General features: G+C 50.8%; 1 protein-coding gene across 1 annotated transcript; it reads right to left on the bottom strand.

The window, feature by feature from the left end:
- Nucleotides 1-757: 757 nt before the first annotated feature.
- MRPS18A (mitochondrial ribosomal protein S18A) lies at nucleotides 758-23,555 on the bottom strand. Its single transcript, XM_086460615.1, has 6 exons — nucleotides 23,456-23,555; nucleotides 23,251-23,282; nucleotides 19,050-19,154; nucleotides 11,926-12,049; nucleotides 11,058-11,124; nucleotides 758-1,505 (listed from the first exon to the last, which is right to left on the bottom strand). Exons 1-6 carry the CDS (start codon nucleotides 23,553-23,555, stop codon nucleotides 1,361-1,363), a joined length of 573 nt encoding a protein of 190 aa, XP_086316741.1. The 3' UTR covers nucleotides 758-1,360.
- Nucleotides 23,556-23,873: the final 318 nt, after the last annotated feature.

Consider the following 23,873-nt stretch of genomic DNA (forward strand, 5'->3'; position numbering starts at 1 on the left):
GCAAAATGTGCTCATTCAGGTTCAGCTCAAGGCAACGGTTTAATCCAGTGACTTTTCCATTAGTCAAGCTCACTGAGCAGAGCTACCTGGGCTAGAAGACATAGTAACTTCTGTATGTAGGAGAAGAAAGAAAAATCTTTTCCTTTCTGAAAGGCTGCAGGTTTCAAAGCTTCATAAGCCAGAAACGGCCAGCCAGAGATTTTATCTCAGTATAGTGACTGAAGTCTTGGCTCTGCCTCCCAAAGCAAAAAGATCTGGGCCAGCTCAAGGGGCTGAATGTAAGGCTTCCATGTCACACAGTAAGGCTAAAAGGAACCATCACAATCTACTGTGATTTCCTGGGTAATACGGGTTTATCCTTACCCTTTGTTCCTGCCCATGCCCACCGGTATCATTAGCAGATGATTCTGATGAAAGCAGTACGAGGTTAAGTGGCTCAGTAGCACAGAAAAAAGCTGTGTCGATCTGTAGCCGCCAGACAAACATCAAAGCAATGGAGCCGAAGCAATACTGACCCTGCTCAATGTAACGAGCCTTCCGCACCAGCAGCACTTGTCAAGGAGCAGCGGTCAGCACATGGGAGGTGCCTACAGGTACCGTACGGGGCAAGAAAGGGTGCCACCTTTCAGTTACAGCATGGAAAATCATGCACATCCGTCAGCCCCCAGCCATCCCAGGAAGCAGCCCTCTCCCTGACATGGCAGACTTACAGCAAAAGTATTTGCAAGGGGGGAAAAAAAAACTCAAGGCCCAGTCATCAAGGATGTCAACATTCTGTATTTGCTAGATCCAAGAGTGGAGCACGAGCCAGGAATCCTTAAGGGGGCACGTCAGACACACACATGCCCATCTGCCACTGCCACAGGTGTTCTGCTGCAAGTTATGGGTAGTACAGATTGTAAACCACACTATTTCAGTAGCCATTAACAATTTCTGTTACTGCTGAGGAAACACAGTGCTGCGGGAGACTTTTTCTTCCACCAGTGTCACAGGTACAAAAGCCCAAATGAGGCAAATCTGCGTTGAAACACATGTTAATGGGGAATCACCATTCACTGCTGGAAAAAGAAGGAGATATCCTTTTCCAAACCCAGTCAGGGACCATAATGAAACAAAAGCCTTCAGATCCTTTCTGGCTTTGGGGTGAAAGTCTTTGCCCCCCGCTTTCTCCAAATAATTCTGCACATTGAACTTTGTTTTGCGGAATTTCGTGTTCTCCTGGAGGAGCAGATCACAGCTCACTCAGCTGGAGACACTAGTGACAGTTTCGGAGTAAGAAAGTGTGAGATACCGGCAGCCTTGCAAAGCAAGCAGCACCGTAGGGAACAGCTGTGCTCACTGACCGTGCTAGTTCTGGCCACTAGTGGTTTAAATAGAGAGGCTTGTGCGTGTATTTGACGTTGTCCTTCAGCAAAGGGTGTCCCACGGGCATGGGCTTTTTGCACCACTTCGGGCCCCTCTTCCAGATGGGCTTGGCCGACCGGACGGACCAGCGGGTCAGGTACCTGTCCAAACGACACAGACACACTTCAGGTTGAGACCCGTCGCTGAGAAGAGGTTCCGCCTGCCGCGGGAGCACTGCTGCAGCCCCTGCCTCCCCACGTGCCTCTCTCTAAAGGAATAACCGTGAGCAGAGCTCCCTCCGTTCAGAAGGGGCCGCTGGAAAGGAATTTTTGTGTTGGTTTGTGAGTCCTACGCTGCCCCTCTGCGCGGCACCCACCGTCACCTGCAGGACTTCCAGTCTCCCCAGACAAACCAGGTGAAGTCTCCCAGTCTCCAGGCTGCGAGCAAGCTGCCCGCCGCTGGCTGAACTGGAGGGCCAGATCCCTTCCCTGCAGCCAAGGCCAAGGCTGATGCATCCAGCCTCTGTGGGACGTGCCATTTCAACAGCTGGCCTCAGTAAGGGAAACTAATTACAAAGGCTAAACTCTGTGAGAAATAACGTCTCTAAAAAGGGATTAATTTCCTTTCGGTGGATAATCGGTTATTTCTTCTACATGGGATGGGTTCCTGGCCTAGTCTGGTATTTTTGTACGTCCAAATTTGCTTTAGCGTTCTCTGTACAATGCTATTGCAGCTTACTGGGGCAGGAAGTCCGAACCTACGGTGTAAGAGGTACCAGAATGGAATTATCATCACAACTACAAATCTCCGTGAAGAGCAACGTCTGGCAAATATCCTCTGCTTTTCACCATTTGAAGTTTTAGACTTGGCTTTGCAAACAGGCGGGGGATTTCAGATTCAAAATCAGTTACTGGAAATCTTACCCTGTGGCTGGGTGGCCTGGAGTTTTGTGAGGCTTTAAATCTTTTGCTACCAGTAGAGAAGGGAATAGAGGTCCTTAGAGAAAGAGGAGTCTTTTCAGACAATAAAGATCCAAAGTAAAACCCTAGCATAATCTGCACAAACAATGCTCCAACAAATTAGAATTTGGAACAGACTGATAAACTTTGTCCAGCGATGTTTGCATGCCTCTGTTGAGTAATCCCATGGTCTTAATGTAACCTCAATCAGTCATCCTCTCCCCAAACAGCTTTGTTACCTTCTATTTGCATCGGGCAAATTTGAGATATTAAGGACTTTGGACAGAGACCACGCAGCGCATTTGTCTGAAGGCATTTGGCACATTCCTGAGCAGGACAAAGCCAGCTCGCTATGCCAGGCAGCTACAGGCTCTGTGGCAGCAGCCCATTCTCCTGGCGCTCCTCTTCCTCAGCAATCCCAAACAGCGCAAATCGAAAGGTTAATCACATTGGAAGGTTCCTGCCACTGAAACGAAGCCACTTCCAAAACGCTTTGCTTTTGCTTCGAGGCGTTTGGGATAGCTAAAACGCCTGGAAGCAACAGCAGGAGGGATCTGGGAGATGGCACAGAGCAAGACCAAGCCACTTGTTCCCCTACGCGGGCATTAATTAGTCCCTTTTGACCTTCAACGTCACGCTAGTGCACGAGTGGAATCCCTTCCAGAACACCAGCGGGGCAGGGCGTAGGAGAGACGCTCCCGTCTCTGACTTCACTGCAAGGGGAGGTCAGAGGGACCAAAGGCAGGTCCCAGTTTGGAAAGGGGCACCGCAGCACGGCAAGGCAGCCCCTCTGGGAGCAGCTGTAGGGGCGCTGAGGCAGGCCCGTGGGGCTAGGGGTCTTCCTCCTCCTCCTCCTCCCCTGGCTGCCGCGCAAGGTGTGGTACGGCAAGGCTGCGCTTACAGCGAGGGAGGGGGGAAACCCCCCAAATCAAACGGCTGTACTGCAGCAGTGGGCCAAGCGCAGCGCCGGTCACGTGCCCGCAGGCTTACGGGAAAGTGCTCCCGTGATAATAAATGATCTCACTGGGACAGAAGGGAATGTGTGAATGCGAGATACACATCAATGCTGTGTGCAGGTTTAGACAGACAGTGGCTTTTTAAGAAATCCCTCTGTTTCTGTGTGGGGGCTGGAAGTGCACACCCCAATTCTGCATAGGAAGGAGGATTTAGTAATGGCCTGATTTTAAAGCTTTTGTTATTTCTCTTTTGAGCAGGTCTAATCCAGCCCTCTGGTCCAGGCTTTTGGCTTCCTTTGGGGACTGCAGGCTGGGGCTTTTCATTGTTAGCTGAAACAGACATTTGGACGCTTTCCCTTCCTGGAGCACATTTGCTTTTAGTGCTTTTAATACTTGCTTTGTCCCAAACTCAAACTTGTCCTATTTTGTTTGCTGCCTCTTTTATTTTATTTTTTTTTTTTTTTTTACCTTGATTCAGCAGCGGCAAAAGCCTGATGCCTGGGAGCAGTCAGCCTACAAACTTCCTTTTCCTCTTTGACTAACCCCAGTTCCTCCTGCTTCGCAGATTTATTTATTTTTTTTTTTCCCTGAGAGTACAAACGACCCACAAAACTCCCATATGAGAGCTTCAAAGCCCGGCACACAGGACTTCTCTGCAAACTCTGCTGTCCGTGGAAGGTAGCGTACTCCCTTTCCTAGCCAAGTCACCCAACCTTCCAGCACATCCAACCACACAGTTTGCCTTGGGGAGTTTTTTTTACAATAACCTACACACCCTGGCAGATGGTCTGAATTTTCTCAACCCGCTGAGGGTTGTGTCAGGGCAGAGCCTCCATGTGGATGCCACATGCAGCTGGTCCACAGTCTCCTAACCTGCCATCTCAGCACTCACTCTGGAAAAACGGGGGCAGAACTGCCAATCTTGGGAACCAGCAGCTCCCCTCGGAGCTTGGCTTGCCCCCTTGAGTATGGCAGGGGCCCCGGCAACAACCACAATCCCCAGACTCCAGCCGCACAAATGAGTAGTTTGGCTAAAGGGTGATGGGAATCCTGGTGGGATTTCCCTGATGGGAAAAGGCGAGAGATACAGCAGGATGGAAACAACCGTGGTCAGTCACCGGTGGTCAGTGCAATCGCTTAGAACCTCTGGGGCACGGAGAAGTCCCTTTCCACGGGTTTTACTCCGCGGGCAGGAGGGCCCCAAAGCCTTCCCCCTGCGAGGCTGACAACGCCTCGGACTAGGCGCAAGGCACAGGGCTGGCTAAGGGAAACGACCTACCCACGGGGCAACTGCAGCCCCGCACGCAGCCCAAGCGAAGGCCATGCTGGTGCAGCTCCAGACTGAACTTCTGAACCCTCGCTGAACTGTTCCAATCTGGCTTTTGTTTGGACTCAGAGCAGAAAGCAGAGGGCTACAGACTGCAGGAAGCACTCGATCAAAGTGCTGGCAAGAGCGCCTCCTCCCTGCCACGTCCCTTCCCACGACACCTCTTGGCTTTGCTCACCTGCGGCCACGCTGGCTCCTCGCTTTTGGACTCACGTGCTCTGCACAGCACAGTTTCCATGCAGAGGAGAGAAACCACATGCTGCTGGAGCGAAAGGCTGATAGCAGTGAAACCAGATTCTGCGCCCAGGGATGAGAGGGGTGTCCACAGAGCCCAAGAACTCTGTAATTCATGAGGAGTTCATAGGGAACCTGCCTCTTTCTTAACACACAGCGATTTCTTCAGTTCAGGTGATGGAGGAGGGATTGACTCGGATATTATCTGTGCCAAGTTCTGCTCTTCCAGTAGGAAGCTGAAAATGCAGTGGCAGCTGAGCACTCAAAATCAAGTACGCCGTAACCTACAGCACCTCTTGCTGACAGAGCCCAGACTCAGGGAACCTGTGACATCCCTTAGTCCTTCTGGAAAGGGAACAACTGCACAGTGTTGTGCTTTAACCAGTATCTTGGACCTGCCAGAAGGCAATGAGTGTTACATTCGCATTAAGAGAGCATCTAGATGCTGGCTTGAACTTGATGACTGTTCTGGATAGAGTGTTAGTCCACACTATCCAGGCGACAGCCTCCACACTGGGAAGAAAATTGCTGAGCTATTCAGGTTTCCATTCCTGAAAGCAAGGAGAGAAGTTTGACCTGCAGCTGTGCTTGACTGTTGCCCAAACGGTTCTGGTGTGTGGCGGCCTGCACACACACACAGGACTCTGGAGTGTGAGACCAGCCTGTCACTCTGCACACTGCTGGCGAAATCCCTGAGAGCTTCCTCGGCCTCATGGGTTGGTGCAAATATTTTGTTGCTGCAGCACTTAACTGGAACATGCCAGGCTGGAGCACAAACGGATGCAGAAATCACAGCAGGAAGTTATGAAAGGGAGAATTCAGGCTGAGGATGAAGGAACAATCCTTGGCTGCAGGACAAATTTGCTTGTGGAATCATCTCTTGGAAACAGTGAAAGCCCCAGACCGGGCCAAACCTGAGAAAATGAACTGTAGGGAGTAATTCTGCATTGACAGGGGTAAACTTCATTGGTTTGCCATGTCCAAGTTCTGCAGAAAAATGATAGGGAAGCGAGGGGGAGGACAGTAGACTCAAGAGTTTATGGATGATGTGGGTACTCCCATGGCCATATTTCTTCAAAAGCACACACAGCTAGTAAGGCAGTTAAGGGGTAACATTCGTGAGCTATCCCTGTCAAAGCCAAATCAGGCAGAAAGCAAAAAGGCAAAGAACTAAAGTCCCAAGAAATGAGAAATACCATGGTAAGTCTCACCTGGACAGCGACCCAGCTGCAGGGGGGGGAAGAGAGAGCTGCGGAGCACTCCCCAGTTGAATTCTGAGCGCAAGCTGTTCTCATACGTCTCCTACCACCCCCAGGACCACACAGCTTGGCTCAAACTGGCATTTCGGTTTCATCTCCTAAGGTCTTCTGCAGTTCCCCAGCTCCTCCTCTATGTTACATTAGATCCTGGATGGGTGATCTCACGCTGTGCTAGGCAGCTGGATGACCAAGAACAAGGTGGGATCTGCAGGCCACTACTTCCCAAAGCATTCTGCTCTTCCTCTTGCATTCCAGCAGCAGAAACAGGATCAGGAGATGGGGTGGGTGGCAGGCCAGTTGCCAAGTGACCCAGTGCAAAGCAGGGAAATTCCTACCTCTCTGCAGAGAAAACTGGGGCACGTAGGACGGAATGGCCAAAGTTTGTACAAGGGAAACAATAAAACCACTTCAGAAAACAGAGCAAGGGTTCTGCTTTTTGGAAAACATCGTCGAGTAAGCACCAGAAGAGCGCGTTCTGGAGGGGCAGAGCAGGCAGAGGGGTGCTGTATGACACATCTACACTGCACATCACTAGGTCAAGGCTAGGGTAGGACCCCTGACCCTTGTTAAGACAGTTTGATGATAGCTCCATGTGGTGGCACGACACATTTTAATCTCAGCTAGGTGATAGCCAATGCATGCCAGACACTGTGTATTTGAAGCAGGCTCACTTTAAACGGGGTGACCGTGACATGGGCCAAACATTCTGGCCAAGACAGCCACCAAGTGCAGCCAAGGAAAAGCTGAGGGGCAGCTTTTCTGGTGCTCTCAAAAGTAGACATTAGCACAGCTCCTCAGCCCTTCTTTACGTACTTCCTTAGCACTTTGCCCACGAGCCATAGGGTTCCTCCCACGGAGCTGGCCTGTACATTGCCTCAGGGGCAAAGACCAGAGCAAAGCAGTTTTTCATCAGGCTGGTTTGTCCCTCTTTTGGCAGCAGATGAAGCTGCTCTCAGAAATACTGACATAACCTTGGAAGAAGCCTGGCCAAAGGGAGCACGAACCAGAACTTTGCAAGACCAGAGAGAAACGAAAGGGATTGCTCATCCAAATGAAGTCATCTGCCAGACTTCGGCCAGGCAGGGGTTGCTGCTCTGAGTCTACACAACATCCACACTCTACATGCAGTAAGTGGATGCTCAGGTCTGTATTATGGTAGAGGTGCTGGGCTCTGACTCCCGCTTCAAGTCACACTCCCCACAGTGAATCTCCTTCAATCTCAGGCGGGGTGAGTGGAATCAGCCCCTAAGGTTACCTGAGGCTTTCATCCTGGTCCTGTCACTCTAGCAGCTGATGGTGCAGCCTAATGCCAAGAGCTCCACCATCAGCAAAACATTCTTCAGCTCAGTGTAAGACGTCCCCAGATGGTAAGAATTCTCACAGAAGTACATGGGGTAATATCTGGAGTAGACAGTGACTTCTCAGAAGTCCCTTCTTTAAAAAAGTGAAAGATGTCTCAATTCAGAGCGAAGAGTTGGACAACAGATTGCTTACAGGGGGGCGATGAGAAGAATTTCAGGACAGAAGGGGCGAGCACACCAAAGTACAGATGAGACTCTGAGAGAAACGCTGTCCTTCAGCAGGACAAAGCTTAGTGTCACAGTCATGAGACAGCCTATAGGCCTCTACAGCGCTTTTCACCTTTCCACCTTGCACCTTCCTATTTTAGATCGGTATAGCAGGAACTGTCTCTCCTGTAGGCAAAGCTTTCTTCCGTGTGCAATGCAAGCTCCTGATGGCAAGAGAGTAAGTGCAGATGAGTAAGGGGGAGAGGCAGCAGGAACGGAGGCCACGTGATAGTGAATGGACTAAATTCTCCGTACAGTGCATACTATTAGCCACCCGCGAGCGCGAGCCACCTCCGCTTGCAGCCCTGCCTCCACCTCTGTTCGCTGGCTTGCTGCTGCGTGACTACTCCTTTTGAGCAAAGAGGACCACGCTCCTGCAGAGCCAAGCAAGTGACACCTCGTGCCCAGCAATGGTGTGCCAGGAGCTCTGGTTCCTTCACAGGTCAGGTCAAAGGTCCCTCAAGCAGCTGGTGGCAATTCAATAGCTCCAGCATCTACAACGTGGGCGCTTCGGTCTGCTTCTGAAAGGTGGCCGGTGAGGATTATTTCGGAGGGGGTGCGGTGCAGAAGAGCGTATTTCAATACCACACTCAGAGCAGACCCACTGGTGGAGCAAGGAAAAAGCCATCACTGTAGGCAGAGCTGGAGAGCACAAGGGCTGGTTAAATTGGTGTTTTACCTGTGCTCCTGCCTTGGAAGGGCTTTAACAAGGGGCCCAAGCATATTATGAGGCACCTCAGTTTCTCCCCGATGGCATTCCCAGGGGTGCAGCAGCAGTACAAAAAGGCACTATCACCTCTTATTTAAGCAGAGAGGCAAAGATGACCAGAGCACCCCAGTGATCTCTAGAAAAGCTGAGGCCCAAGAATTTGGAAAATAGATCACTTAACTGTGCAATGTACTGTCTGCTATAATAGGCTCCCTGTAGATCCCGCTGATCCCTTCCTGGACAGGCACTTAAAAACCCAGCAGACAAAAATGCAGTGAAGGGACAAGCTAAGTTAGGTGTGCAGCCCCGATGTCACACCAGACGGGACTAGAGGATGACCCGATCACGTTCTCATGGCATTGAACAAAGCAGCTTGTTCCACTCAGAAGCGCCAGCCCAATCCTGCCCCTGTCCTCCCTTGTCAGCTCACTGGCGTTTGGCTGCACCATGGGCTGAGTGCTTCCCAGATGACTAGAGACTACAGAAAGCTTTAGGAACAAGCACAGAGGCAAAGACAAGGTAAGGTGGGACAAGCCATTTATGTGGGAAACTTCTGAGAAGAGCTTTGGCTTCATCCCCAAAATAAGTACTGGTTGAATGTCTTCAGCCTGTGGGCGCCCTTCAGTCCTCCCTTTAGACTACGGGAAGGAAGCAATTTGTATCTCCTGCCCTACGTGGTGCCAGCTGCTGTTCCAGAGAGCGAGGCGGGAAGCGCAGGCAGGGGAACGCACAGTCAACGCTCTCCAGAACCACAATGGCCAAGATTTTGCCAGGCTCCAACATGGTGAGCTTTCCCCTTCCAGCAGGCTGAGAAGACAGTAAGATGAAGGACCAGGAGAGCACTCTTGGAGTACCCCTGTGCTCTATCCTGGCTCTGGGACTCATTTCTTTAGTCCCAGCCCCACCACCAAGACTTTAAATAGATTTCTTGATCCCATTCTCTTGTCTCCACCCAGACCCCAAAGCCTGCCTCTTTCAAGGCTGTTCCATCTCCTCAGCAACAGCTCTGCTCTCTTCTCCTAAACTCTGCTTCCACCCTGATCCCTCGCTGGGAGGAGGAAAACAAGGGCGGTGCAGGGCGGGAGTAGCAATGCCATAGGGAGGGCCTGGACACTGAGCTCCAGTTTAAATCTGTTCACTTTAGAGGTGCAGCACACCTACTTGCATGTAGAACATACCCGGAGGTACCCCTTCTTTGTTCTCACTAAAGGTCTGTGGAACAATTTATACGAGCCAAGGCACCAGATCTGGAGCCCTGGTGTGACTTCAGCAAGATCCAGGCGGTATCATTTCCTGCCCCAACCTGCCACGCCGGGCTGCTACGGGAATGCTAACCAGACACCGGGCTCCACCCCACAGCTGCTACATCCACACGGCTCCTGACAATCCCAAAGACTTGTAAGACACAGGAAAGACCAAGTTTTCAGAGTTGAAGTCTCGGATGGCTACAGGGCTGCACCAAATACAGAGTCCTCTAATTTGATCCCCACCGATACCCAGTACGCAGCCTCCCAACATCCACGGGACATTTCCAAGGGCTTGCCTCAGATCTCCACTGCAGAGAGTCAGACCTGAAACGCAGGAGTCTCCAGCCATGCCCAGCCCTGCAGCCTAAGCTCTCCCAGCAACAGCCCCATGGCCTCTGGTAACCCCAGGGCTTGCTAATGCGAGGTTCATAAACCGTTCTGACATCCCCATGGAAACGGAGCGCAGGGTCATAAACAGGGGATTAGCACCTCCGAGGGCCCGAGGCAGCGCAGGAGATGGCCGCAGGCTTTCCCCTCGCCCGCCAAAGGCCAGGGGCCGTCCAGTCTAGGGAGGGGGAAGAGACCCTGTTGCATCAGAAGGGCAGGCAGAGTGTGAATCGCTGACTGGGGGAAATGGAGATGGGACAGAGGGGAACAGGCTTGTGATGTGCCCCTGCGGGCTGCTCAGCCCCCCACTCACTGCTGGTACCCCTCTCCTAGGCACCCTCCTGCTGTTGGGGGCCAGGCACCAAAAGGCTGAGAGAGAAGGGACTGCTCAGCCTGCAGACAAAAAGGCTCAGGGTGGTCTGACCAATGCTGACGAACACCTGAAGGGAGGGCGTCAAGAAGGCAGAGCCAGGCTCTTCACGGTGGTGCCCAGTGACAGGACATGAGGCAACGGGCCCAAACGGAAACAACAAGAAATTCTGTCTGAACTGAAGAAAACACCGTCTCGCTGTGAGGGCGGCTCTCTGGAACACGCCGCCCAGAGACACTGTGGCAGGTCCAACGTCGGAGCTACTGGAAACCTGACTGGACACAGCCCTGGGTAACCTGTGCTACGTGACCCTGCCTGAGCTTGGACGAGATGATCTCCAGAGGCCCCCTCCAACCTCAACTACTCTGTGATGCTGCGTCTCCATCTCTGTGGCATCCCCCTGTGACCGCCCTACTGAGCGTTAGGGATGAGGCGGCCAGGGCAGCTGAGGCAGGGCGGGCAGACTCTTACGCGTGCGGCAGTTAATGGGTAAACAGTTTGAACGAGATGTGGTTTGTCCTTAAAAGACTGGCAAGACAATATCGTGACAGACCTTCCTTCTCCAAAATGCTATGAGGACTCTTTAGAAGCACTGTTGCCCAAGGCATGTTTTACCCAGTTATAAGGAACTGCTTTTCCTCTTCCAATCTATTCTCGAGAAAAAAAAAAAAAGATGTGGAAAGACAAGACTACTCACCTGTTGAGCTGGGGTTTCTTGGGAATATGCCCTTCAGGAAGCGGAGGCCTGTGGTTTGGCAACAAACCTGAAACAGAAGAAGAAAGGCGTGAGAATATCTTGCAGGGCCTCGTTGCCTCTACAGCATCCAGCAGTTCCACTGCCCCCTGTAAGCCAGGCGACCCCGGTCCCTGTTGGGGTAGCACAGCAAGCACTCAAGTACCGCAGAAAGGGCGTTTTGTCTTAGTCCGTGCTGAACCTGCACCCCAGCCAAAGAGCAGCCAGGAGGTTCTGCTGGGTACGGAGAGGAAACACACAGCAAAGACACAGCCCTTGGGCTCATCCAAGAGGCTTTTTGGTAGGACACAGGGCACTGGCGTCCAGTCAGATTCCAACTCCAAGGCGAAAATCTGACTATTAAAATTCTCAGCCCATTTAACTTGGATACAGCTTGGGATGCTTGGGTCCCAGGCATAAAGACCAGCACAACACTCCAACTGTGTCAGCCTGGGTAAAGCAAACACGTCTTCACGTGGCAGCCGGGTGCATGTTATCAATGGGGTAGGTCCAACTTAGGCTGAATCAAGTCATTTCAGAAGCTGGTATTTAATCATTGGGTACTAGAGACTGAGCCACTCCCCAGATCTTTCTGCAACAGGAGTCTCAACTACAGGGATAAACGTCTGCTGCCGAGGCAGGAGCCAAGACACGCAGCGGAACAAGTAGTCCCTGGTCCATCATCCTGTCCCAGCACTTGGAGCATGATGAGTTTTCCAGGTGACTGAACAATGACATCTCACTGCGCTATACTAATGGGGCGGGAGACCCCTCTCAAGGGGTTCTGTGGGTACCCCACAGCACGGGGTCGCCTCAGGAGGAGGTCAGGTACCTGCCCGGTGAGCCATCTGCACGCAGACGGCAATCTTCTTGTGCTCCTCCAGACAGAGGCCTGTGATCCGCCGTGGCAGCATCCCTCCATCCGAACGGATAAACTGGCTCAGCAGCAGGACATCCTGCGGGAGCAAGAGCAGGGCAGACCCATCAGTGCCGCAGCTACGCTGATTGCTGCGATGGTTCTTGGGCGGTGTGCTGACCCCCGCGCTGTGGGCAGCACCCAAACCAAAGCAGAGCAAAGCAACGGTTCCTTTCCACGCGCTTCGGCCGCAGCTCGACAGCAAGTGGCTTTTGCTTGCCGTCACTCCGCCTGCCAGCTTAGCTCAGTAAGGTCACTCAGATGGTCTCAGTCTTCCCCTGACTTCACCAGTGTAAACACATGATGTCAGCTGCAGTCCCTGCTACTTCACTGTCGCTTGCTCCAAGATTCTAGCTAAGATAATGCGTCCTAGGTACTCAGGCGCAGTTACACAAGACCTACAGATGGACAGTGTTTACACAACTTGAAATGCCATCACAGCCGCTATCCTAAAGGTCACAGATATGTTAGATCACCTCTGGCCCCCTCCCTGTTCCCTCAGAGCAGGACTGTTCTCTGCTATCTACTCCTCAAACTTTTATCCAGTTTCCCATGGCGGAACTTCCCTCATGTCTCTCTGGAGGGGTGGAGAGCAGGGAAATGGTCCAAGAGGCTTTTTGTAAGACAAGAACGTGTGCTGACGGGAAAGACCTAGCCGGATAAATTGCTGCCTTCAGTCCTTCACCGCCGCGCGCGTGAGGTGGGGCTGTTACAGCCGTGCTGGGTGGAAGGAGCGCTCGGAGCACGCCGAGGGTTCATCTCTGACTCAGGAATCATTTCGATTACACTGCTGTTGACCTTTCTGATTAAGAGCTCTAGAAATGTAAAGCACTCCTGATAAGAACAAAATTAAAGGGCTCTCTAGGATCAGATAGTATCGCAGGGCTGGGACGGCAAGTTTTCAAACAGAGCAGCGACAGCTGTTGCACGGGTGTCCCGTTAACTGCACCCAGCACGACAGGGCAGCGTCTGGATACGCGCTCTCCGTTTCCAGACACGGCACCCCTGCAAACGTACCCCTCAGGCCAGCACAGACAGGCCCCCTTGACGTGCTGACGTCAGCCGGAGTTGGCCCAAAGGGCGTCTGGAGACTCTGGGCTTGTTTCTTCCCCCCTTGTTGACAGACTTGTGGTGACTTTACTTCCCCACTGCTGTTGTCAACGTGTTCACAGTCGAGGTAGCTGGGCCGTGGGGAGGCTGCCTGCAAGCTGAAGGGGCCTGCCAGCGAGCACCCCGGCAGAAGGAGGATTCAGAGCAGGTACATCAGCTCTTTGCACACCCTCGGCTGGGGCAACAGGCAAGAACAAAGAGCACTTGTTGCTTTTCACGTCGGGTGACCCTGACTCTGCCTGTTGTTCACAGATCTGCAGACCCCCCCCCCCCCCCCCCGCTATTTTTGCTCTTTTACTCCCTGGAGCGTTCCTAGCGTCATTTACTGCCCTTGCAAAAGCAAACAAAGACAAGGGGATATAAAAGGAATAGTCAGAAAACCTGGCTACCTAGGAATTATACCTCCACACTCGCTGCACAAGACCAGCTCAGCTCTGAAGGGGGCTGCTGGAATTCAGCATGACTTTCTGGTAATGACCAGTTCTGACAGATGCAGTCGTACGAGTAGGACAGTCAAAATTTAGAGGGTTTTTTTGTTTGGTTTGGGTTTTTCTGGTCTGTTTTTGTCCTGCCCCCTCCACGCCTTCAATCCCACCCTCTAATATCATCATGACACACAATTTCCCTCTTCCCTTATCTGGCTTCCTTTCTGCCTCCACTTGTCCGCAATGAATGTGTGCAGACTCATTTTCAGCTCCTTTGAAAACGCAGCAGGTTAGGCAACTTTCTCACTGATATAAAATGACTTACCAACCACCACACAGCGATGTCGTATCCAGAAAACACAAAAAGCACAGCTGAGCAACTAGCAGCAAGTTCCTGAGAGGCCATCTATGGTTAAAACGGAAGCCAAGTGTCCTCAACCCAGCCAACACATGGCCTTGCCAACGAGAACGGCAACCAGGGGACCAGCTGGTGCCAGCTGCGTTGGTGGAAATGGGCTAGAGGCCAGCCAAACAGTCCAAGGGCACTGACTTTTGGCCACTCCTGAAGTGCACTTGCAGTGAACCAGAGCAAGACTCCAGCCCCTTTTTCCCCCCCTCCCTCTTCTTTAGCCATCCAGTTCGCCAAATCACCAAGGGCTCAATCTGCCATTTAGCACGAAGGGATCACTGCCCGGAGTCAAAACGGGCTGTTCAGCTCCAAGCGCCTAGAAAGAGAAAAACTTTCTAGACTCTTCTACTCGCTTGCTGCGTTCTCTGTGGGGAAGAGGGAAAAGGGAGCTGATGGCAAGTTTGAGGCTGTTCCAGTCTCTGCAGCCGTGGAAGCCTAAGCAGGCCTCTTGTGAAGGGTGTGTGTGGTCCAAGCGGTTTCTCGTATTACCACCACGCCTCGTGGAGTCACAGGGTTGCTATCAAGTGCGTCCAAGCAAAGGGGGGAGGTGGGAAGCAGTGGGAGATCGTCTGTCTTTGTCTCCTTGCGGACAAACCCCAGGAAAATCCGTTCTCTATCACTCTCTCTGACCAACGGCGTCACCCCGTGACCAACACCCTCGTGCGGCAGTCACTTCTGAACCGAAACAGCCTACGGCCCTGCCGCCGCAGCTCCGCATCACACTCACGCCGTTTGGCTTAACGTGCTGCAGGCTGGACAGCAGGTTTGTCCATTGCTGAAGATCTCCCCCCCCCCGCCCCCTGGGAAGAGGTCGGGTGCCTCTCCCAGAGCACTCGCACAGATGTCTCTCACCGCAGGGAGAAGGCCGACAGGTACAGCCAACTTTACGGGGCAGCTGCGGAGGGAAGCGGACAAGCATGTGGAGTGGTCAAAGAAAAAAAAAAAAATGTCTGGCAAGTTCTCGTGGTGCCGTCATGTTCCATGAAACTCATGTTTTGTGCTAGTGGACAGCCAAGCCTGTAACCACGGATTTGCTTTAATCACTGGACAGCTCCCATGAGGCTGGACCCAGATTCCCACCCCTGTACTCCGCAGCATTTCATGAAAACAACTTGGATTGAATTAATCTAGGGCTAATAGGCAAATCTTGCCGTTTCGTTTCCCCTCATTGCTGCCAAAGCAAGATGACATATTTACTGCCTACTCAGACTAATGATGTTTGAAGTGGATAAGGGGGAAAACGAAAAACAAGTTTAGCCTTCACCTCTAAAAGGGCTGGATACACTTGCTAAATGAAACACTATGTACAGCGTGTTCTTGTGAATGGATGGCAACCAAAATGCAGAGGCATCTGCAGTTTAATATCCGCAGACGCTCTGAGAAGCAGGACCCTTGACTGCTTACGTGCAATTCACTAAAACCTTCATGTGCCACAAGAAGAGTTCTGCCTGTACAGCCAAATGACTACTGGACTGTATCAGACGAGTCTGCCAGTCGTTATTTCCAGGTATACAAAAGTCTGGTTGTTCCTTTCCCCCTTCGCCCTGGGAGCTGAGCACCATCCTCCAGGCATTTTCTAAGAGGATTGCAATCCAGTGGCGTCCTGACAACGACCAAAATAACTTTACCTCCAATGGACATGAAAAAAACCAACCGAGGCCTCCGTTTCAACGGACAGACACAGGCAGACCACAAACTGGGAATTTCTACCTCAGCCCCCGTTACCCTGAGCCTCAGCAGAGACGAAGGGCTGACCTGGCAGAGACAACCGCAGCCCTCCACGCCACAGCTGAGGCAGGCTGGAATCAGGACCTGCTGGCGCTCACAATGCCCGTTCAGTTGATTAATAACTCTGGAGACATTGGTCCCCCAGTTCTCTGACAGCCAAAGTAACTCATTATGCCACTACTTTAGACTGTGCTAGTCGCACATGACAAAAGGAAAGTCCTATGAGGTCATATTACTCAGCTCCCTCAGGGGCTAATTCAACACTTCCCTTTTCATAGTGCCTCATTCAGGCCAATTACAAGCGTCCCAAGCAAAAAAAGCTCAGCCTTTCCCTTCTGTGCAACCGACTGAGCTCAGCTTATCAATCTCAAAGAAACCCCTGTGAGCCATCTATTCTGCTCTCTTACCAAGCACAGATTACAGGTTATGCTGTATGAACTAGGCTGTATCTTTAACAAAAATAGCTGTTCTCAATTTACAGACTTTTAGGACAATTAACCACCAGTGAGCAAATTGTGCCACTGTTTAATTACCCACACGGCTAAATGCCTGCGCTTTATTATTGAAGCATTTCAAGATTCCGCTGCTCATCACTGCTGCAGCAAAGAAAAACAGCAGAGAGCACTTTTGTGCAGAAAAGGGAGATTTTTATTCACGTTAACATTTAAAAGCCTGAAAATCCATGACTGGTACAAAGCATTCAAGCATGTAAGGGACTTATTCAAGCAGAAGAGGTGGTCTGCTCCAGAACAGAAATCTCTCCTAGTTCTCATCAGCCCCACAGAGGAAGGCTTCTAAATACTGAGGTGAGACACGTCTGCAGCTCTGAAACGGCAGCTCACAGGGCCTGCTTTAGCTTTTTGCCCAGGTTCCCCTCTGCTCTGTGCCAGGAGCACTGGGTACACACACATCAGATGCAGACGCATTCAGAGACAAGGTGACAGCCAGGACGGACACGTTCCTCGTTTGTCTCTCAGGACCACGATTTCTTAGGCACAATCTCAGCAACGATTCGCAAGACTCTGGCTGCGGGATCTCTCCTCACATTTGGTTTTCTCTTGCCTCCATACCGAACACCAGAAATCAGGAGCTAAGGATCAAACTGAACTGAAGTGTGGAAGAAAACTCGTAATCTTAGTTCACTCTGCAAACACACCTAAGACTCGTGCTCTACGCCGTCTGTCGGGACCACCAGCCTACTTCTAACCCTGGAACTCGGGCTCTACAGCACCACACTGCCTAAAACTGCTTCGTTGGCTCTTGATAGCACTGTTACCTCCACGTCCAACAGTCTTTACCACAGACAACAGTAGAAAGTGAGTCTACATATGAATTTCCAAGATCTAACCCGCTTCCGTGGCTCATTTCATCCCTGAGCATCAGTTTACAGATTCTCTGGAGCTGTTAACGGGCGACTCACGGAATGCCTTCTGGAAATCTGTAGAACCACCCAGTTTAATGATGCTGTTGACTCCTCACATTTAAAAGTCACATAAAACTGTATTAACCTTAATAAAGTATTTCCCAGCGTAAGCGGCCGGTCTGTTTTGACCACAACACAATTCAGCAACCCCAAAGAAGAAAAGAGTTACAAGAAATCGCTACATTCAAACACGGGCAACACGCACAAAAAAAATGTGACCTGGTTTTGCAGCACTTTCCATACCTTAATGCTATTTGCTGCTTCTCCTAGTTTGTTATCATCTGCAAATTCACTGTATTTTTAGCTTTCCCAGAGCGTTGGGAAACCAGAGACCACTAAATACTCCCCCCCCCCGGCTTATTTCACTGTTCAATATTGCACCCAGCCGGAGTCAGAATCCCTGCCAACACTCAGATCCTAGATAACTTGATTTCTGCAACACAGGCATTGAAAGATACGAAACTGCTATTTCATTTACATCTCACTTCTGTTGTTTCACCTGCCTGGTGTAATTGCAAGTATTTCCTCTGGCACTATTTCTGTATTCACCTTCTTCATAATTCGTGAGGCATAATTAGTCCTATGCAACAGGTTATTTGGTTTTACTCCTAGTTGACACCATTTTACCTGGAATTTGCAACGTTTGATTTATCAAGCGGTAATCATCAGCATAATTCTCCTTCCTCTCCCAACTACTCAGTATTTCACCTGCTATTTTCAAATCATTTGGTGATGCCTTAGGATTTTCTTTCACGCTTTAAAAAAATTCTGCAAGTGAAGTAACACATTTGTTAGTTAATTCCCTTAAGATCCTGGGGCTACATGCAATCCAGGCCTGCTGGTCTGTACTTACTTGAATGCTGAAGTTGTATCTGTTTTTTCCTGTTGTTTTACAAGATTGCCGTTACTACCTAGATATTAAACCACAATTTTTCTTTTGCGTGTGTGTGCTAGGACTGCACGTGAGCAGCTTAGTCATTCTGCAGCCAGCGTGGCTTTCAGTCCCCTTCTCCCCTCATTAATGGACTTTCTTTCTCACAAAGATTTATTTTCCTCCAGATGTATTTGTATCTCTCTTGCCCTAATCCTATTGACATTAACTTACTCTGGGTTTTCTGTTGCCTTATCTTGGTAACAGCAAGTTCCTGTCTGGTTTTCTTCTTTTCTAAGTCAAGTGCTGGATTTTCAGCTTGCAAGGGGGCGCTTAGTCCTTTTGTAAACTCTCTGAGTAACCTCTTGTAAAGTGACATTCCGCATCTTCTATCTCATGCTGCTGCTTCTAAAGTGTTCTTGACTGTTTGGCTTTTGTTTTAAAGCATTACAGGATCTCCCTGCCATCTTCTACATTTAGTGTTAATAATCCTCTCATTAGTGAATAAACTTCCCATTAGCATTTCCCGCAAAAAGCCTGAATCAAACCTATTTTTTCTGTTGCAAGGGATGTACACGCACATGCTCTCCTTCATACCCATCAAGAGTTTTTAGAAGTTATTTAAAACAGTTATTGCCTTAGTGGGCAATGACCCAACAAGAAATTGTGGCGTTTGAAGACACGTAGTTGATCTAGTCAAGTCTTTCGGCCTCTCTGGAGTTAGAAGAGGCCTGAATCACTTGCCTGAATGTTGCATTCCAGTTCGATTCTCCTGGAAGTGCAATGCTGAAGGCCAGCTGGGCACAAACGAGGCAGAGGGCCTTCTCAGATCGGACGGCCACACGCATCACTCCAAACCTCCTGTCTGACACGAGCTCATCCTCCTTCCTCCCAGGAAGGCCACCAGCCGAGGCAAACCACTACTACGGGGGAAGCTCTCGTTACACCCAAGAGAAGCAGCGATGGAGTTGAAGCACAGCAAAAGACGAGAGGGGCAGACGGTGCAGGGTGCAGATCTGACAGCAGTATTCACCTAGCGCTGAGGACAGGGGAGCTCTCCTTCGTTAAACTTACCACATAATCATACTTATGCTTCAGGTTCCAGCGGCAGATGGGACACTGGCCGGAGGGGTTTGGAGGAGTTGGTGTTTCAGCATCCTCTATAATTCTCCCTTCAATCTAGGAAACAATTCAAAGGACACAACGATCAGGCGTGGTGTAGAGCTCTACCCGCACCCGGGACTTCTCCTCAGCTCTACACCACGTCGACCAGTATCGCACAGACGCAAGGGGAACAGCATCTGCATCACCCGACTCGCTTACACGTAGATACACCGAGCTCCCTGGATACACAGAGACTACAGGGAAAAGAACAAATCCAAGGGCACAGAGAACCATTTGGTAAATCCTTGTGGATGTTTCACTCAACGTACACCAGCCCACAGTCAGCGGGAAGTTCTCGTTTGCGCCTGAATTCGATTTACTGCAGTACGCCTTTGAACTACCGCGCCTTGAAATTGTAATGCCCCTTTTGTCAAAAGCTTTAAACCACATTTTTTCTGGGAATATGAGAATGTCACAGAACAGCAAATGCACGTTGTGGATGAAAACATGCAGGGGCTTGCTAGATTATAAACCACCAACAGGGAAAATTCTGAGCAAGATTTTTTTTTTTTTTTTAAAGTACACCAATATTTTATTTTATCCAGTTTAATTCTGAAACAATTCCTTTAGGAGATCATTTTATAATCTTTTCTATGTCACTACAAAGTGGTGACATGCAACACTCAAGTTTCCTCAGAAGAAACATGCAAAAAGATGTAGAAGGTGTGTGTGGGAAGACCTTGAGAAATTTATTTTCTAAATGTAGGTATTTTAGGAGTATGAAGCCTATCTCCATGTGCGCTTGTCTCTTTTTGAGGACTTACGAATAGAAGCAAGAGCAATCTCAAATTACAGCTGAACGGACAGAAGAGACAATAAAACTAAGCCATTTTTTTTCCTCCAAAATATTTTGGAAGTTTCCTCTGGTCAAATAAAGATTAAAACCAGATTTTGAACACCAGCTGACAGCATCAGATAGTGCAAGCACCAGAGAGTTTAAAAAAGAAGGCCTGGGTGGAATGCAGTGTTCCTTTTAAGAAAAAAAAAAAGCTGATGATTTAGACTGAACCATCAGGTTCTGTGCCTGAAAACCTGGGAAAAGCAAGACATTTTCTGTAAGTGTGCATGGGAAACGGGCAGCCAGCTGAACTGTCAGAACTATTTTATTCCATGGATTTGTGTCTTCCTTATCTAGGGATGGCAAAATGGAAACAGGTAAGTTATTTATAGTTCAAGCATCGCAGTACCTCAAAGAGAGAGAATATTGTAAATTTTTCAGTAAGATTCCTCCCCCCCCAAAGTAGAACAGCCAGTTTCACAAAAACAAAGTAACTATGAATATAAAAATATAGTCCAGGATCTAGTTTTCTATTCATTGGTGAAGTTATTTTCTGGGAAGCTGGTGTATCTGGTCTTGATTCCTGCCTGGCTGGCTTCAGACTGTACTCTGACTGTAATTCCATCTTGGAAACGAATAAAGATTCAGAATGTTATGTCAATATAAATTTTTCTTGGGACGAACTTCAGTGTAGGGTTTTTGGCAATTATTCCCCAACTACTGAGGATTTCCATATTGTTAACCCACTCTGTTGTTACTCTTCTGTCAGAGAATTAAAAGAGAAAAGGGGCTCTACATGCTCAGTATGCTGATGAAATCCAGATTTCTCTGGGATTCCTTCATCTGGTTTCCTTCAACACTGATAAAAGCAAGGGCACATAGAAATGTGAGCACGGAAGGATGGATTCAGAAGAGACTGATGCAGTTTGTAGGATAAACGGAGTGACCAGAGGATATGCTGAGAAATGGTCAGCCCTTTGGTTGGTCAAGTTACACTATTTGTTACAGGACTTCCCTCACCTGGGGGCACTGACGGAGCCTAGGTGGGTGCTAGGATATCCTACAGCAGAAATATCCCAATCTCCCTGCTGCTTCTACCACGGGCCAGGAGGAATTACTCTTCTAAAGGGCTCTGGTACTGCAGTGCCTACTTTTTTTTTTCTACTTCAGGCCTCAGTTAACGCATCGGGGCTCTGTGATTATGGTTTACATGGCCTTTGCAACCGGCCGAGTGCCAAGGACAGCAATCCTTGTGCTGGGTGTTGTGTTGGTGCGCACACTGCGCCCCGTTTTGGTTAAAGCCACTTCAGGGCATGCTCGCAAGCTCTTCTCTTCTGGTCTCTGGGCAAAGACTAGTAGCCTGGCACTTGAAGAAAAGACAGAGAGATTTTCCATCACACCTACTGTCACATCTTAAACTTATTTTTACGGACACTCTTAGAGATCTTGCTAACTGCCACATCTGTTTGATATTTTAGATCTAAAATATAAGTAACCTGCTCCGCTCAGCTTTCAAACATGATGATGTCTGCTAATACACACACAACAAGAAGGAAACTCACACTTCCGAAGGCAAAACCAAACAGGTTTTGTCTGTTTCATTAGCAAGCAAAGAAGCCTGTCCCCTCCTGATTATTCCTGTACGTACAGATTAGCATTTAGGCGCGCTGCCTTCCAGCTACTCCCAACGAAACCCTTCTCCGCTCTCCTCATCACATGTACACCTTTCCAAACATCTGCGCTACCTGTTTCCAGCCAAGGCACAGTTTGCTACTGGCCTACGTAACGTGAGAGCAACGCAACGTCCTCCCGCCAGTAACTTCTGTGCTGCTTCTAAAAATTGACAATTCTCTTCATAAAGTGCCACAGATCAGATGGCGTTAATTAAGTAAAACCCTAGTCCTACTGCTTCGGCCTTTTTTTTTCTGTCTTAAACCGTAGCTGAGAAAATGCTCCTCTTTATCAGCTACCTCAGAACTTCTGTTTTATTTTCAGTTTTCCTTTAGTGTTTAACGCCTTCCTTTGACAACCGCCCTTTCACTGACAACGTTTTCTCACCAAGTGTGCTACAAGACGCCAGCTCTGTCTCACCTGCAGCCACCACGGCACGCACAGCGATCAACAAACACGACCCAGACCAAAGGCGAGCGACACGCGTGGCACGCAGCCGCCACAGAGCCGTCCTGCCACGCCACACTGCGCGGCTGGCCCAGGGTGCAGCGACAAAGCCCCGGGCAAACCCTGCCCGCACTCGAGGGGATGCCAAGCATCACTCCTTCAAGAGACAAACCCCCCTGAAGAACCGCCTCTGGTGTTTCGGGTGCCAAACGCCCCCGGTCGGGGCGTCCAGCCTCACCAGGGGTGCAGCGAGGGGTCTGGAGCTCATGGGTGGCTCTGACGGGATCCACCCGTCACCAGCAACGGGGTGACAACCCCCACGCTCGGCACCCAAACCCTCCACGGCCTAACGGCGCTGGCAGCACGCGCCCACCCGGGCTTGGCCTTCACACCCTGAGACGTCTTTCGGGCGGAAAAGGGAACCTTTGGCCTTTTTTTTTTAATTTATTTTTTTTTATTTTTTACACAATCGCACAGACACACACACGCGCATGCGCGCGCACACACAGACACACGTGCACAGACACTCACACACCCTCTCACACACACACACACCCTCCCACACACACACACACCCTCCCACACACACACACACCCTCCCACACACACACACACCCTCCCACACACACACACCCTCCCACACACACACACCCTCCCACACACACACACCCTCCCACACACACCCCCCCCCCCACACACCCCCCCCCCACACACACACCCCCCCCCTCACACACACACACACCCTCACACACACACACCCTCACACACACACACCCTCACACACACACACCCTCACACACACACACCCTCACACACACACACCCTCACACACACACACCCTCACACACACCCACACACCCTCTCACACACCCACACACCCTCTCACACACCCACACACCCCCTCACCCACACACCCCCTCACCCACACACCCCCTCACCCACACACCCTCACACACACACCCCCTCACACACACCCCCTCACACACACACCCTCACACACACACACCCTCACACACACACACCCTCACACACACACACCCTCACACACACACACTCTCACACACACACTCTCACACACACACACACTCTCACACACACACACTCTCACACACACACACTCTCACACACACACTCTCACACACACACACACAGGCTGACAGGAGGGCGAGGCGAGGGCAAGGGCAGCTCCTGAGGAGAACGGCTGCAGGGACTTACTGTGGTCGTGTTGCCTTCAGTCACCTCCACGACTGCAAAGAACAAACAGACACGGGAAGGCAAAATGAGACTCAATCAGCCCAAAAGAAACAGCGTGTTTTTTTTTGGGGGGGGGAGCGGGTGCAATACAGCGAACGCGACCGTCTGTCCCGACCGCGCTGAGGCAGCGGGGCGCGGGGCAGCCCGCGGCCACCCCCGGACTCACCCTCCCGGAGGGCCCGGGCCGGCGGCGAGGCCCAGCCGTTCCCGAAGAGCCCGGCGAACAACCGCCTCCAGCCCCCCCGCAGCAGGCTGCGCGCCGCCATCTTGCCGTCGCCGGCGCTGCCGTCACTCCCGCTTCCGCCGGCGGGAAGGCGGGCTCTGCCGGCGCCATTTTGGCGCGCGCCGGTTCCCGCCCCCGTCACCTGAGGGGCGGGCGGAGGCGGCGGGCTGGTACTCGCCTGCCCAGCGCCTCGCTTTTGGGGCGGTTTTCCTTATTTTTTCGTTTGTTTGTCTGTTTTAAGTTTTGGGGTTTGATGTTTGTATCAGCTCGGGACGGAGGTGAATCTAGCGGCTGTGCTGGCTCCACGTTATGGAGGCCAGAGCTACGCTCCTGCCGCAGCTCCTGAGTCTCTCCCCGCTCT

Source organism: Leptosomus discolor, chromosome 2, assembly GCF_034619465.1.
Source record: "Leptosomus discolor isolate bLepDis1 chromosome 2, bLepDis1.hap2, whole genome shotgun sequence".
Classification (NCBI taxonomy): Eukaryota; Metazoa; Chordata; class Aves; order Leptosomiformes; family Leptosomidae; genus Leptosomus; species Leptosomus discolor.

Coding starts and splice junctions, on each gene's coding strand:
- MRPS18A (XM_086460615.1), bottom strand. CDS start 23,555: ATGGCGGCGCGCAGCCTGCTGCGGGGGGGCTGGAGGCGGTTGTTCGCC. Junction 12,050..19,049: donor AGCATAAGTATGATTATGTG/GTAAGTTTAACG, acceptor TTGCTCCCGCAG/GATGTCCTGCTGCTGAGCCA. Junction 1,506..11,057: donor AAGAAACCCCAGCTCAACAG/GTGAGTAGTCTT, acceptor TCGTTTGGACAG/GTACCTGACCCGCTGGTCCG.